We start from the raw sequence: 13,998 nt of genomic DNA on the forward strand, positions 1-13,998 counted from the left end.
CAGGTCAAACCCTTCCTAAGATGTGAACTGAACAACAGCTAGGGGTTAGGAAGAAAAATGCTGCCTGATCCTGATTTTCTTTTCTTTTCTTTTCTTTTTTTTTTTGAGACAGAGTTTCGCTCTTGTTACCCAGGCTTGAGTGCAATGGCGCGATCTCGGCTCACTGCAACCTCCTCCTCCTGGGTTCAGGCAATTCTCCTGCCTCAGCCTCCTGAGTAGCTGGGTTTACAGGCACGCGCCACCATGCCCAGCTAATTTTTTGTACTTTTAGTAGAGATGGGGTTTCACTACGTTGACAAGGATGGTCTCGATCTCTTGTCCTTGTGATCCACCCGCCTCGGCCTCCCAAAGTGCTAGGATTACAGGCGTGAGCCACCGTGCCCAGCCGATCCTGATTTCTAAATTCCCCTTAAACCTCATCTCTGTGTCCCTAGAGCGCAAGATAGAGTATGCATGAAAAAACTTTTGCGAAATGAACAGACTTCCCTCGACGTGGGACTGCGCTAGCATTTGAGCGCCTGTCTGGGGACTTTTCCGGGTCTTTTTCGGCCTCCTCAGTGACTCCGTTCCCAGGACAGGAACAGGGCTCCCTTTTTCACTGCGGGGCGCTGGGAGGGGCCGGGTAGGCTGCTCACCTAGTCTCTCGGGTTTTTCCCCAAGATAGGGGGTCATTTGCGTGGGGCGTTGCACTCGAGCACCCAAAATGGCCCAAGCTGGTCTGGGAAACATTGGGGGGATGTGTTTACCGTGCTGGCTGACACAGAAGGCCAGGCATTCCTGCCACCAGGGGTGACCTGACCCGCAGAATCCAAGCTCCGGCGGCGGTGTGCGCCCTCCCGATCAGCGCCGGCAGCAGGGCGGGGCCTGGCGGGGCGGGGCCTGGCGGGTCAGGTGACTGCGCGGCCGGCGGTGGCTGTGAAGGCTAAGGGGCGCCAGAGGCGCGGAGGGGCTGGCTGAGCAGGAGGGCTTGGCGGGGCAGCAGGGCAGCGAACATGGGGAACCTGAAGGACGAGCTGCTCAAAGCCATCTGGCACGCCTTCACTGCTCTCGACCACGACCACAGCGGCAAAGTCTCCAAGTCCCAGCTCAAGGTGGGCGCCTCCTGTCCCGGCCCCTCACCCGATCCTGCCCGGCGCGCTCTGCACTTTCCTGGTGGAAGCGGGACCTGGCGGGCCGCGGCGGCAGGGAGGGGCAGGGAAGGGCAGGCCGGAATGCGCCCCGGAGGCCCGCTGGCGGGGAGTGGGCTGACACTGGGATTTGCTGTTTAATGCCTCCTGCTTGCCTTCGGGCCATGCCCTCGGCTGGATGCGTTAATTCCTGCGTGTTTCCCAGGGACTGGGATGGGTGGAGGGCCTAAGGCTGGGATGAAGTCTGTGAGGGGAAAGTGTGGTTCCTTCTTGGCGCTGGAGAAGCGCGGGTAGGGAGGCAGAAAGTGGTTTCCGAGGCGGCGATGGGAAGCTCCCTTACGCAGCCTTCCCAGAATTTTCTTCTTACTCGCAGAGAGGAAGGGACTTGCTCAGGGTCGCTGGGCTGAACGTTCTGCAGCCCACAGCCCCACACCGGCACAGTCCTCAGAAAGTCAGCTGCCCCGGAAGCGCCAAGGCAGTCCGGAGACGGCAGAAATGCCCCAATGTCCGGCCTGCAGCGTCCTCCTCCTTTGGGAGGTTTTCTGACTTGGGAAGACCTCCCGCCCAGCATCTTTAGGTCTGGAACTAGTGAATAGGGTGTGCTGTGTCCCCCAGACACCTTAGTTTCGGATGAGGAGCGCTGAACTTTCTGGTACCCTGCAAAAGCAGTCGCTTTTGCAGAGTCGTTATTGTGACCGCCGAGAGAGACTCCAGAGTATAAGCTATAAATAAAAGGATGTTTGTAAATTGAGTAACCCCAAGCAGGGAAATTGGCACTCAGCCGGGAGAAATTGGCAGCTTCTTCAAAGTAGAAAATATAGAAACAGACAAGAGCCATTCATAGACATTTACAAATATACACGTTTTAGATCCAAATGTCCAGTTTTCTTAGCCCCTTCTGGGAATGAATTCTTAAGATTGGGTTTGTTTTGTATATTTTTGTAGAGTAATCAGATTCTTGTGAGTAGTGGCTTTTATGCCAATAGGACTTAGCATTCTCTTTGTGTTCCTTTTTCCTCTCCTCTCTTTTTCTTACTGATAGAATCATAGTCTGGAAGGGTCTATGGAGATCATCCACTTAATTTTTATTTTACTTTATGTTAAATTAACATACAGTAAAATTGACTTTTGGTGTACAATTCTATGAATTTCAACACATGAATAGATTGATATAACTATCACCACAACCATGGCTTTCTCAGTTCCATCATCCTAAAAACTCCCTCATGTTGCCCTACCTCCACCCCTAACAGTTGGCAACCATTGCTCTCTTCTAATTGCTATAGTTTTACCTTCTCCTTTTCTGTAAATGAGCCATATGGTTTGTAACTGCTTGAGACTGATTTCTTTTACACAGCATAATGCCTAAGAAATTAATCCATTTTGTTGTGCATACCAATAATTTTTAATTTGCTAAGTAATATTCTATTGTATGTATGTATGGTAGTTTTTAGCCATTCATCCTTGAGAATTTGTGTTATTTCCAGTTTGGGGGAATTATGTGTAGGGCTACATTTTACTTTTATTTTTATTTTTAACTCACCTATGCTATTTTATTTAAAGTAAGATTTTAATAAATAGCATGTAGCTGGGTCTTGTTTTTTTAATTGATTCTGACAATCTCTCTTAATTAGCATATTTTAGGCCATTTACATTTAATATAATTATTAATATAGTTTATTATAATTTGGTTTCTCTGGGGTTTTTCTGTCCTCTCCTTTTTTTCCATGTTTAGTTTAGTTTTTTTTTTTTTTTTTTGACACAGTCTTGCTCCATTGCCCAGGCTGGAGTGCAGTGGTGCGATTATTTGGGCTCACTGCAACCTCTGCCTCCTGGGTTCAAGCAATTCTCATGCTTCAGCCTCCTAAGTAGCTGCAATTACAGGTTTGCGTCACCATACCCGGCTTTTTTTTTTTTTTTTTTTAAGTAAAGGTGGAGTTTCACTATGTTAGTCTGGCTGGTCTTAAACTCCTGAGCTCAGATGATCTGCCTGCCTTGGCCTCACAAAGTGCTAGGATTACAAGTGTGACCCACTGTATCCAGCTATTATTCCATTTTAATGGTGAGTTTTTTACTATATTTCTGTGTGTAGGTTTTTTTTTTAGCACTTACTGTAGGAGTTAAAATATCCATCCTTAACTTTTCATAGTGTACTTAGAGTTAATATTTTGCCACTTTAAGAAGAATGTATAAAACTTATCGCCATATAGGTCCCTTTACCCTCACTGCTTTTTGTTGTAATTCTCATACTTATTAATCTATGTACACTGAAATCCCCATCAGACAATATTATATTTTTTGCTTTCAACCATCATATTTCTTTTAAAGATCTTAAGAGGAGAAGAAAAGTTTATTCCTTTTTTCCAGATATCCCAGATTACCTCTTTTTTTTTTTTGAGACGGAGTCTTGCACTGTCACCCAGGCTAGAGTGCAGTGGTGCGATCTTGGTTCACTGCAACCTCTGCCTTCCGTGTTCAAGAGATTCTTCTGCCTCAGCCTCCTGAGTAGCTGAGACTACAGGCATGTGCTACCACTCCCAGCTAATATTTTTGTATTTTTAGTAGAGATGAGGTTTCACCATATTGACCAGGCTAGTCTCAAACTGACCTTGTGATCCGCCTGCCTTGGCCTCCGAGAAGTGCTGGGATTACAGGCATGAGCCACCTCACCTGGCCTACTTCTTAATTTTATAGATGTGATACATGAGATATTTAGTGATTTGCCCAAAGTCATAGTTGTAAGTAGTAGCTAAATCTTTTTAGCTACTGCCAAGTGTGAACCAAGATTTTCACAGTTTTGTGTGTGTGTATGTGTGTGTGTGAGACAGGGTCTCGCTCTGTCACCCAGGCTGGAGTGCAGTGGTGCTATCTCAGCTCTCTGTAGCCTCTGCTTCCCAGCTTATGTGATCTTCCAGCCTCAGTCTCTCAAGTAGCTAGCTAGGCTCACAGGCATGAACCATCACACTCAGTTCATTTTTGTATTTTTTTTGTAGAGATAGGATTTTGTTGTGTTGCCCAGGTTGATGTTGAACTCCTGAGCTCAAAGCCAGCCGCCCACCTCGGTCTCCTAAAGTGGTAGGATTCAGATATGAGCCACGTCATCCAACCAACTCTTTATAATTCTTTTTTTTTTTAAGATAAGATCTTTTTTGTCACCCAGGCTGGAGTGCAGTGGTGTGTTCTTGGCTCAGTGCAACCATCTCACCTCCCAGGTTCAAGCAATTCTCCTGCCTCAGCCTCCCAAGTAGCTGGGATTATAGGGGCTCACTACCATGCCTGGCTAATATTTGTATTTTTAGTAGAGATGGGGTTTCACCATGTTGGCTAGGGTGGCCTTGAACTTCTGACATCAGGTGATCCACCTGCCTTGGCTTCTCAAAGTGCTGGGATTATAACCGTGAGCCACGCCTGGTCTGTTTTCATGCTTTAAAGCCAGTGGCTTCTTTATTTTCTTCTCTTTCAGTTGATGGCATAAAGGAGATTTTTTGGATTACTTTGATTATACTTTATTCACAGTTGTCTTTATGGCTGCTTGTAGGAAAAGCGTCAGAACATTCTTGACAGCAGGCTCGGCAGGAAGTTTTTTTTTTTTGAAGTGAAGGGTCTCACATATTTATTACTGAACCCAGGCAACCAAAACCTTTTTTTTTTTTTTTTTTTAAACATGAATAATGGAAGCACTGTGGGTTGTACTAACTAATGCCTTCGTAAGAGATAGACAGAGGAATCTGTTCAAACGTCTCCAGGTAGCTTGGTTTAGTAACACTCGATTGTGACCTTCGGACAGCATAAATATGTGTGCCATCGCATGTGTGATTTCTGACAGACCAAGCTTGGTTCTTCTCCAGTGTCTCCTTTTGGAGTTGTACCTGATTTTATTACCAGTTTTCATCCGAATCCACTGGGGAATGGGACGATTTTGCTTTTGTTTCTTGGCCAGGAATCGCTTAATCCTGAAAGTCCTGTGAGAAGACATGGTGAGAAATGAAGTAAAGCGCTCACCACGATGGCGGAGAAAGGAAGAGAGGAGGACGGCAGGAAGTTTGAAATCCCAGTTCATAAATTTCACCCATAATACGCTGATAATGCAACTGTGAAATTGTGTTTTGTGTCTCTTGTCTATAGGAGACTTTGGGGTTGGTTCAGTTCTGTTCATCTTGCCAGTGTTGGTAGAATTGAAAATATTTAAACATTTTTATTTAGGTCTCTTCTTGTGTTTGACCTCAGTTCTGTGTTCTATTGGCTAGGAGTAGAGTTTATGCCTTAATTTTTTATTTTTATTTTTTAAAGACGGGGTTTCACCATGTTGGTCAGGCTAGTCTTGAACTTGCGACCTCAGGTGATCCACCTGCCTTGGCCTCCAAAGTGCTTGGATTACAGGCGTGAACCACCATGACTGGCCCCATGCTTTAATTTTTTGATTGATTCATTCATTCATACAGTAACCTGTATGTCTACTATGTGTAAGGTACCATGCTGATTTAATAATAAGGTTAGTATTTTTAGGCGTTTAAGAGCTATTATCTCCTTGGAGCACCTATCAAATAATTGATTTGTTAAACAGCAGACTAATAATTATATATCCAAAAATGATTAAAATTTATTGCTTTGGAAAGCTATTTAGGTATTCTGAAATATTTTTGATACTTGCCTTTTTGAGTTACCTTCACAACTTTTGACACAGAGAATGGATATATTCACTAGATAAGGGATATGATAGTGAAAGGCAGGGGGAAAAGAAACAAATATGAATCTTTGCCTTCAAAGAGTTTAAATTTTGGTAGGCAAATTAAGAGACTAAACGACCATTAAGGAAGGGACTCTCTCTTCAGATAGATTATGTTACTCAGACAATTACTGTATCCTTACAAAACATAAGGTCTGGTGGTGAGGATAAGAAACACAGAAATATTGGGTAGAAGATACTGAGTGTGACAGAAGATATGGGGTCATGAGATTTTAGAAGAGGCAATTTCTTCTCACTGGTGTGATTGCTTCATGAAAAAAGCTTCTTTGAAATGAACTCTGAAGGAAGCTAGGATGTGATTATGTAGGAATGGGGGAAGATTAAGCCCATTCTATTAATTAATTACTTAATTTTTTGAGATGTCTTGCTCTGTTGCCCCAGGTGGTGTGCAGTGGCAATCTCTGCCTCCCTTGTTCAAGCAGTTTTTCTGTTTCAGCCTCCTGAGTAGCTGGGACGACAGGTGTGTGCCACCATGTCGAGCTAATTTTTGTATTTTCAGTGGAGACAGAGTTTTACCATGTTGGCCAGGCTGGTCTCGAACTCCTGACCTCAAGTGATCCACCTGCCTTGGCCTCCCAAAGTGCTGGGATTATAGGCATGAGCCATCATGCTTGGCCTAATTTATTTATTTGATGGATATTTATTGATTGCTGTTATCCCTAGGGAAGACTGTAAACTGCAAGAGACAGGAATGAATCAGGTATTTATGGGGACTTCTGTGTAACTTATTTTGATTGGACTGTAGAACATAGATGTGTGTGTTCCTGTGTGTGTATGAGAGAGAGTTATTGCTGGTGATAACGCTGTAGATATGGATTGAGGTTAATGCATAGAAAGCTTTGATTGCCAAACAAACGAACAAACAAACAAACAAACAAAAGATATGAAAGAGAAAGCTTTGATTGCCAGACAAATTAGGTGAATGCCAGGGGCTCTCCAAGTTTTCAGAGGATGAGGAGTTGTGATCAGAATTGCACTTGAGAAAGTTACTTGCCAGGCATGCTGGCTCACACCTGTAATCCCAGCACTTTGGAGAGGCCAAGGTGAGTGGATCGCCTGAGGTCAGGAGTTCGAGACCAGCCTGATCAAGGTGGCAAAACCCCATCTCTACTTAAAATATAAGAATTAAGGCCGGGCGCGGTGGCTCAAGCCTGTAATCCCAGCACTTTGGGAGGCTGAGGTAGGTGGATCACGAGGTCGAGAGATCGAGACCATCCTGGTCAACGTGGTGAAACCCCGTCTCTACTAAAAATACAAAAAATTAGCTGGGCATGGTGGCGCGTGCCTGTAGTCCCAGCTACTCAGGAGGCTGAGGCAGGAGAATTGCTTGAACCCAGGAGGCGGAGGTTGCGGTGAGCCAAGATCGCGCCATTGCACTCCAGCCTGGGTAACAAGAGCGACACTCTGTCTCAAAAAAAAAAAAAAAAAAAAATATATATATATATATATATATATATATATATATATATAAGAATTACCTGGGTGTGGTAGTGCATACCTGGAGTCCCAGCTACTTGGGAGTTGAGGCAGGAGAATCACTTGAACCTGGGAGGCGGAGGTTGCAGTGAGCTGATGTGTGCCATTGCACTCCAGCCTGGGTGACATAGCTGGCTGGCGTGAATTGGGCAGGTAAAAGTTAGCGGTAGCCCAGATAAGAGTTAATAGGGGCTAGAGACAGTGAAGATGGACAAGAGGGAAATGGTGGGTTAAGGTATGAGACTTGACTCATGTTGGGTGGGAGAACAATGAGAAAGGACAGATTCAGAAATGTCTTAAATGTCAACTACAGTTGACCAAATATATAGTAGTGGTTTTAATTTTTTTAATAATGGTTTTTAGTAGAAGTGGGTTTTAATAGAAATGGAAAAGCCAGGCTGGGCATGGTGGCTCAAGTCTGTAATCCCAGCACTTTGGGAGGCCGAGGTGGGTGGATCACGAGGTCAAGAGATCAAGACCATCCTGGTCAACATGGTGAAACCCTGTCTCTACTAAAAATACAAAAAAAAAAAAATTAGCTGGGCACGGTGGTACGTGCCTGTAATCCCAGCTACTCAGGAGGCTGAGGCAGAAGAATTGCCTGAACCCAGGAGGCAGAGGTTGCGGTGAGCCGAGATCACGCCATTGCACTCCAGCCTGGGTAACAAGAGCGAAACTCCGTCTCAAAAAAAAAAATAAATAAAAGAAATGGAAAAACCATGAGATGGAACTGCTTATGAAATGATACAGTTTTGAATATGAAAAGTTTTTTTTTTTTTTTGGGGGGGTTCTTGGTGGGTGTATGTTCAGCTGGAGATGATATTTCTGGGAAGTGTGGGGCTGTCAGTAAGGAATTTGATAGTTGAAGCTTGGAAAAAGGGGAGAAAAGAGCCATTGACAGTCTTGGGGAATGGCTATAGTAGATGATGAGAGGAACAAGAGAAGCAGAGGATCAGAAATGAGAGATAAGAACCCATTTGGGGCAGCCTGGGAGCTAAGGGAGAAGAGTTTTAAGGAAAACATAGTCCTTTATCTTTGAGAGTTAATTTATTATTATTTTTGTTTTTTGCATATATAGGAGATTGTAAAGTAATCAGGTTGGTTCTTTCAATATCTCATAAACGACATATTTCTTCTCTAAAGAGAAGTTATGAAAAGTTTGGAATATTGACATTATCTTTGGAATAAATATGTTTTCTGCTTATTTCTTAAAATTAATTAATTAATTAATTAGTTAATTTTGAGGCAGGGTCTCACTCTCTTGCTCAGTCTGGAGTGTAGTGGCACAATCATAGCTCACCACACCCATGGCCTCCTTGCTGAAGTGATTCTTTCACCTCAGCCTCTTGAGTAGCTGGGACTACAGGTGTACGCCATCACACCTGGCTAATGTTTTTTTTTTTTAGTTTTGTAGGGTCAGTCTCACTATGCTGCTTAGGCTGGTCTCAAACTCCTGGCTTAAGCAATCCTCCCACCTACAAGTGTTAGGATTACAGGCATGAGCCACCACGTCTGGTGCATATTTTTCATTTTTATTTTTATTTTTTTGAGATGGAGTTTCGTTCTTGTTACCCAGGCTGGAGTGCAGTGGCGCGATCTCGGCTCACCGCAACCTCCGCCTCCTGGGTTCAGGCAGTTCTCCTGCCTCAGCCTCCTGAGTAGCTGGGATTACAGGCATGCACTACCATGCCCAGCTAATTTTTTGTATTTTTAATAGAGACGGTGTTTCACCATGTTGACCAGGATGGTCTCGATCTCTTGACCTCGTGATCCACCTACCTCGGCCTCCCAAAGTGCTGGGATTACAGGCGTGAGCCACGGCGCCCGGCCCTTTTTTTTTTTTTTTTTTTTTGAGATGGAGTCTCACACTGTCGCCTGGGCTGGAGTGCAGTGGCACAATCTTGGCTCACTGCAACCTCTGCCTCCCAGGTTCAAGGGATTCTCCTGCCTTAACATCCCAAGTAGCTGGGATTATAGGCGCCCGCAACCATGCCCAGCTAACTTTTTGTGTTTTTGGTAGAGATGGAATTTCACTATGTTGGCCAGGTTGGTCTCAAAACTCCGGACCTTGTGATACACCGGCCTCAACCTCCCAAAGTGCTGGGATTACAGGCGTGCGCCACTGGGCCTGGCCTAGATATCATTTTAATATTATGTGAGTGGAAACAACAAGCAAACAGTTTTTCCTCTGCTCTTATACCACAATAACAATCAACACAGACGATTTCTGGTGACCAACTGTGTGGAAGTTTCTCCCCACACACCAAACTAAGCAATCAGTTCTGCAGTGGACACCAGCTGGGTATCTGCCAGTTCAATTGCAACATTCTCTACCTAGAGACAGTGTCAGATCCCACAAGTTGAGGACTCAGTCTGACAAGACTTTCCCCATCCTTCCTACCAGTTGCAGATCTGGGCCTCTAGAACTTCTGATGGACCTGCTTTAAGTTGGGGTCTCCATGACCCCGTCACTGGGTTCAATTACTTTGTTAGAGTGGCTCACAGAACTCAGGGCAACATGTTTACTGATTTATTATAGAAGTTTTTTTTTGTTTGTTTTTAGAGATGGGGTTTCACCATGTTGGTCAGGCTGGTCTCGAACTCCTGACCTTGTGATCCACCCGCCTCAGCCTCCCAAAGTGCTGGGATTGCAGGCATGAGCCACTGTGTCCAGCTGTGGAAGATATTTTAAAGGATACAAATAAATAGCCAGATGAAGAGAGGCACAGAGTGAGGAACTGCTATCCTTATAGAGTTGGGGTACACTGCCCTTCTGGTACGTTAATGAGTTCTCATTAACCTTCTTGTAAGCTTCCACATGTTCAGCTCTCTGGAAGGTCCTCAAACCCTGCCCTCTTGGGCCTTTTATGGAGACTTTATTGGACAGTCATGATTAATATACGAACAACTATGTAGAAATATGATTAGAGAAAAAGGGTATGATCTAATATTAATAGACTGAGTGGGAAAATCATCAAAAGGATTTTCTGTTCAGATTCTTCTTGGTCTCTCCATGCAGCCTTCATTCCACCAGGGTATGGGGCAGGACCTCTTCTGAAATGAAGGTCTTGTGGTCTGCAATTAGGTAAGGAAGTTCAGAGAATTTCTTTATGGCCAGCCCCAAGATAGAAAGGTTGGGGGAGATATTATATTTTTAGTTTTTAAGGCCTGCCTTGGGGAGAAAAAGGATCAGGTGAAAAAAGGGCAGAAGGTCAGAGAGACAGAGAGAGAGAGAGAGAGAGAGAGAGAGTGAGAGAGAGAGAGAGAGAGATCTGTTTCCTTTTTTCTTTTCTTTTTTTTTTTTTCTGAGAGAGAGTCTCACTCTGTTGCCAGGCGCTAGGCTGGAGTGCAGTGGCAAGATCTCGGCTCACTGCAAACTCCCCCCTCCTGGTGAAGTTCAAGCAATTCTCCTGCCTCAGCCTCCTGAGTAGCTGGCACTACAGGCGCATGCCACAACGCCCAGCTAATTTTTGTAATTTTTTAGTAGAGACGGTGTTTCACCATGTTGGCCAGGATGGTCTCAATCTCTAGACCTCAGGATCCTCCCACCTTGGCCTCCCAAAGTGCTGGGATTATAGGCATGAGCCACTGCACCTGGCCTCTTTTTTCTTTTCTTGTTTTTGAGATGGTATCTTACTCTGTCGCCTAGGCCAGTGTGCAGTAGCATGATCTTGGCTCCCTACAACTTCTGCCTCCGGAGGGTTCAAGTGATTCTCCTACCACAGCCTCCCAAGTAGCTGGGATTACAGTTGTGCACCACCACCCCTGGCTAATTTTTGTATTTTTTAGTGGAGACGGGGTTTCATCGTGTTGGCCAGGCTGGTCTCAAACTCCTGACCTCAGGTGATTCACTCACCTTGGCCTCCCAAAGTGCTGAGATTACAAGCGTGAGCCACCATGCCTGGCTGAGATTCTGTTTTCTGAGACCTGCTTCTGAGGCATAAAGCACCCCAGCATTATAACAAGGGCTATGGTGTCGTGAGCCAGGGACCATGGATGTAAACCTATATATCTCTCTGTCATAATATCACATGTTGCAAACGTAGATTTTTGTCCAACTTATCAACAAAGTAGAACTATAGAACACAGATTAAAAAAAAACAAACAAAAAACACTTGGAAGCTGGGTGCAATGGCTCATGACTATAATTCCAGAATTTGGGGAAGGTGAGACAGGAGGATTGCTTGAAGCCAGGAGTTTGAAACTAGCCTGGAAAATATAGTGAGACTTTGTCTCTACAAAAAATTAAAAAATTAGCTTGACATGGTGGTGGGCACATGTGGTCCTAGCTACTTGGGAGGAGGTTTTAGTAAGCTGAGACAGTGCCACTGTACTGTAGCCTGGGTGACAGAGCAAGACTTGGTTTCAAAAATAAATAAGTAAATTTAAAATAAAAATATAGAAGCCACTTCTAGGCCAGGTGCAGTGGCTCAAGCCTGTAATACTAGCCCTTTTGGAGGTTGAGGCAAGTGGATCACTTGAGTCCAGGAGTTTGAGACCAACCTGTGCAAAATAGTGAGACCTTGTCTCTACAAGAAATTTAAAAAGTTAGACAGGTATGGTGGCACATGCCTGTAGTCTAAGCTTCTCGTGTAGCTGAGGCAGGATATGGCTTGAGCCCAGAAGATAGAGGCTGCAGTGAACTATGATCATGCCACTGTACTCCAGCCTGGGCAACAGAGCAAGACCCTGTATCCAAATAAGTAAAAACCTCTTAGGAGTTACATAAGCTGTAATAGAAACAGATGTTTGGTGGTTGTCTAGTCACAGTAATATTTTCTTGTTAAAACAACTAGCCATAAATAAGGTCATTGCAGGTCAGTAGTCTTCTTGAATCTTAGTGCCCTCCTCTGCACACCAACCCCCTCCCCCAAAAGGGAACCACTTCTGTCTGCTTCCCTTTCCTTAACTTGATTTTTTTCTCCCTCCTTCTCCTACATTCCCCGTAATCTCCTTGGGCATTTTCCTGGCAATCTGTGCACCTTCTACAGGGGGGCTCTGTCTTTCTGGCTCCAGTTGTAACATTTCTGACTCCCCACCTGAGTTGAGGTTACACAGGCCTTCAACCCTACACCCAGCCTGTGCACCTTCATAGAGTCATCAGCTGTGCTAACTTAATTTGCAATGGATTGTTAGAAGGCAATTGATTGCTCTGTTGATTTGGTGTTAACTTTGTTTTTCAGACTTGTTTAGACTGAACTACCAAAGAACCTTGATTGTTTTAAGCTTTTTCTTTTTTCTTTTTTTGAGACTCAGTCTTGCTCTGTTACCCAGACTGGAGTGCAATGGCATGATCTCGGCTAACTGCAACCTCTGCCTCCCAGATACAAGCGATTCTCCTGCCTCCGCCTCTGGAGTAGCTGGGATTACAGGCACCTGCCACCATGCCTGGCTAATTTTTATATTTTTTAGTAGAGACAGGGTTTCGCCATGTTGGTCAGGCTGGTATCGAACTCCTGATCTCAGGTGATCCACCCGCCTTGGCCTCCCAAAGTGCTGGGATTACAGGTGTGAGCCACCATGCCCACCTGTTTTAAGCTTTTTCTAATTGTGTGGAGATTTACTTGCTTTTCAGCTGCTGAAGTAGATAGCAGTAAGCAAATGGTGGGGAAACAGACTTCCAGAAACACATTTTCTTTTTTTTTTTTTTTTGAGATGGAGTTTCACTCTTGTTACCCAGGCTGGAGTGCAATGGCGCGGTCTCGGCTCACTGCAACCTCTGCCTCCTGGGTTCAGGCAATTTTCCTGCCTTAGCCTCCTGAGTAGCTGGGATTACAGGCACATGCCACCATGCCCAGCTAATTTTTTGTATTTTTAGTAGAGACGGGGTTTCACCATGTTGACCAGGATGGTCTCGATCTCTTGACCTTGTGATCCACCCGCCTCGGCCTCCCAAAGTGCTGGGATTACAGGCTTGAGCCACCGCGCCCGGCCCAGAAACACATTTTCTACTTGCTTTTAAACTTGTATTCATGAACAGTCCTTCCTTAGAACAAACCATATAGTTTAAGACTATTTTTTGTTTTGATTGCAATTTTAGTATATTCTGTGATAACTGATGGGAGACTGAAAATTGTATTGAGAGAGATGGAAACTTTTCTTTATAGAAGGGTGCTAGGTACATATAGGTAGCTGAGTAAATGTAGTTGAATTGAATGTTAGACAGTTTTCCACCATTTTTTTTCCCTTGGTTTGGTTTTGGTGCTTTTCTTTTGTTTGTATAGTTTGTCCCTTGGTATCCTTCGGGGGGGTTGGTTCCAGGAATGCCTACAGATACCAAAATCCTAGGATGCTCAAGATTCTTATATAAAATGGCATAGTATTTGCATTTAACCTATGTATATCTTCCTGTATACTTTAAATTATCTCTGGATTACTTATAGTACCTAATGTAATATAAATGCTTTGTAAATAGTTGTTAAGCTATATTGTTTAGGGAATAATGACAGGAAGAAAAGTTTGCCCATGTTAAGTACAGATGCAGTTTTTAGGGGGAATGTTTTTAGTCCACAATTGCTTGCATACAGATGCAGAACCCAGAAATATGGAGGACTTTTTTTTTTTTTCTTTCCTTCCTTCCTTCCTTTCCTTCCTTCCTTCCTTTCTTCCTTCCTTCTTTCTCTCTCTTTCTTTTTTTAATGAGAGCCA

General features: G+C 44.3%; 1 protein-coding gene across 1 annotated transcript in view; it reads left to right on the plus strand.

Moving 5' to 3' along the window:
- Positions 1-889: 889 nt before the first annotated feature.
- SWAP70 (switching B cell complex subunit SWAP70) overlaps positions 890-13,998 on the plus strand; it is a 99,151-nt gene continuing 86,042 nt past the window's right edge. The window contains exon 1 of the mRNA XM_003919823.4: positions 890-1,091. Coding sequence (XP_003919872.1) covers positions 993-1,091 — 99 coding nt within the window. The 5' untranslated portion in view covers positions 890-992. The remainder of the gene's footprint in view (positions 1,092-13,998) is intronic.

The sequence above is a fragment of the Saimiri boliviensis genome, chromosome 6 (assembly GCF_048565385.1).
Source record: "Saimiri boliviensis isolate mSaiBol1 chromosome 6, mSaiBol1.pri, whole genome shotgun sequence".
Classification (NCBI taxonomy): domain Eukaryota; kingdom Metazoa; phylum Chordata; class Mammalia; order Primates; family Cebidae; genus Saimiri; species Saimiri boliviensis.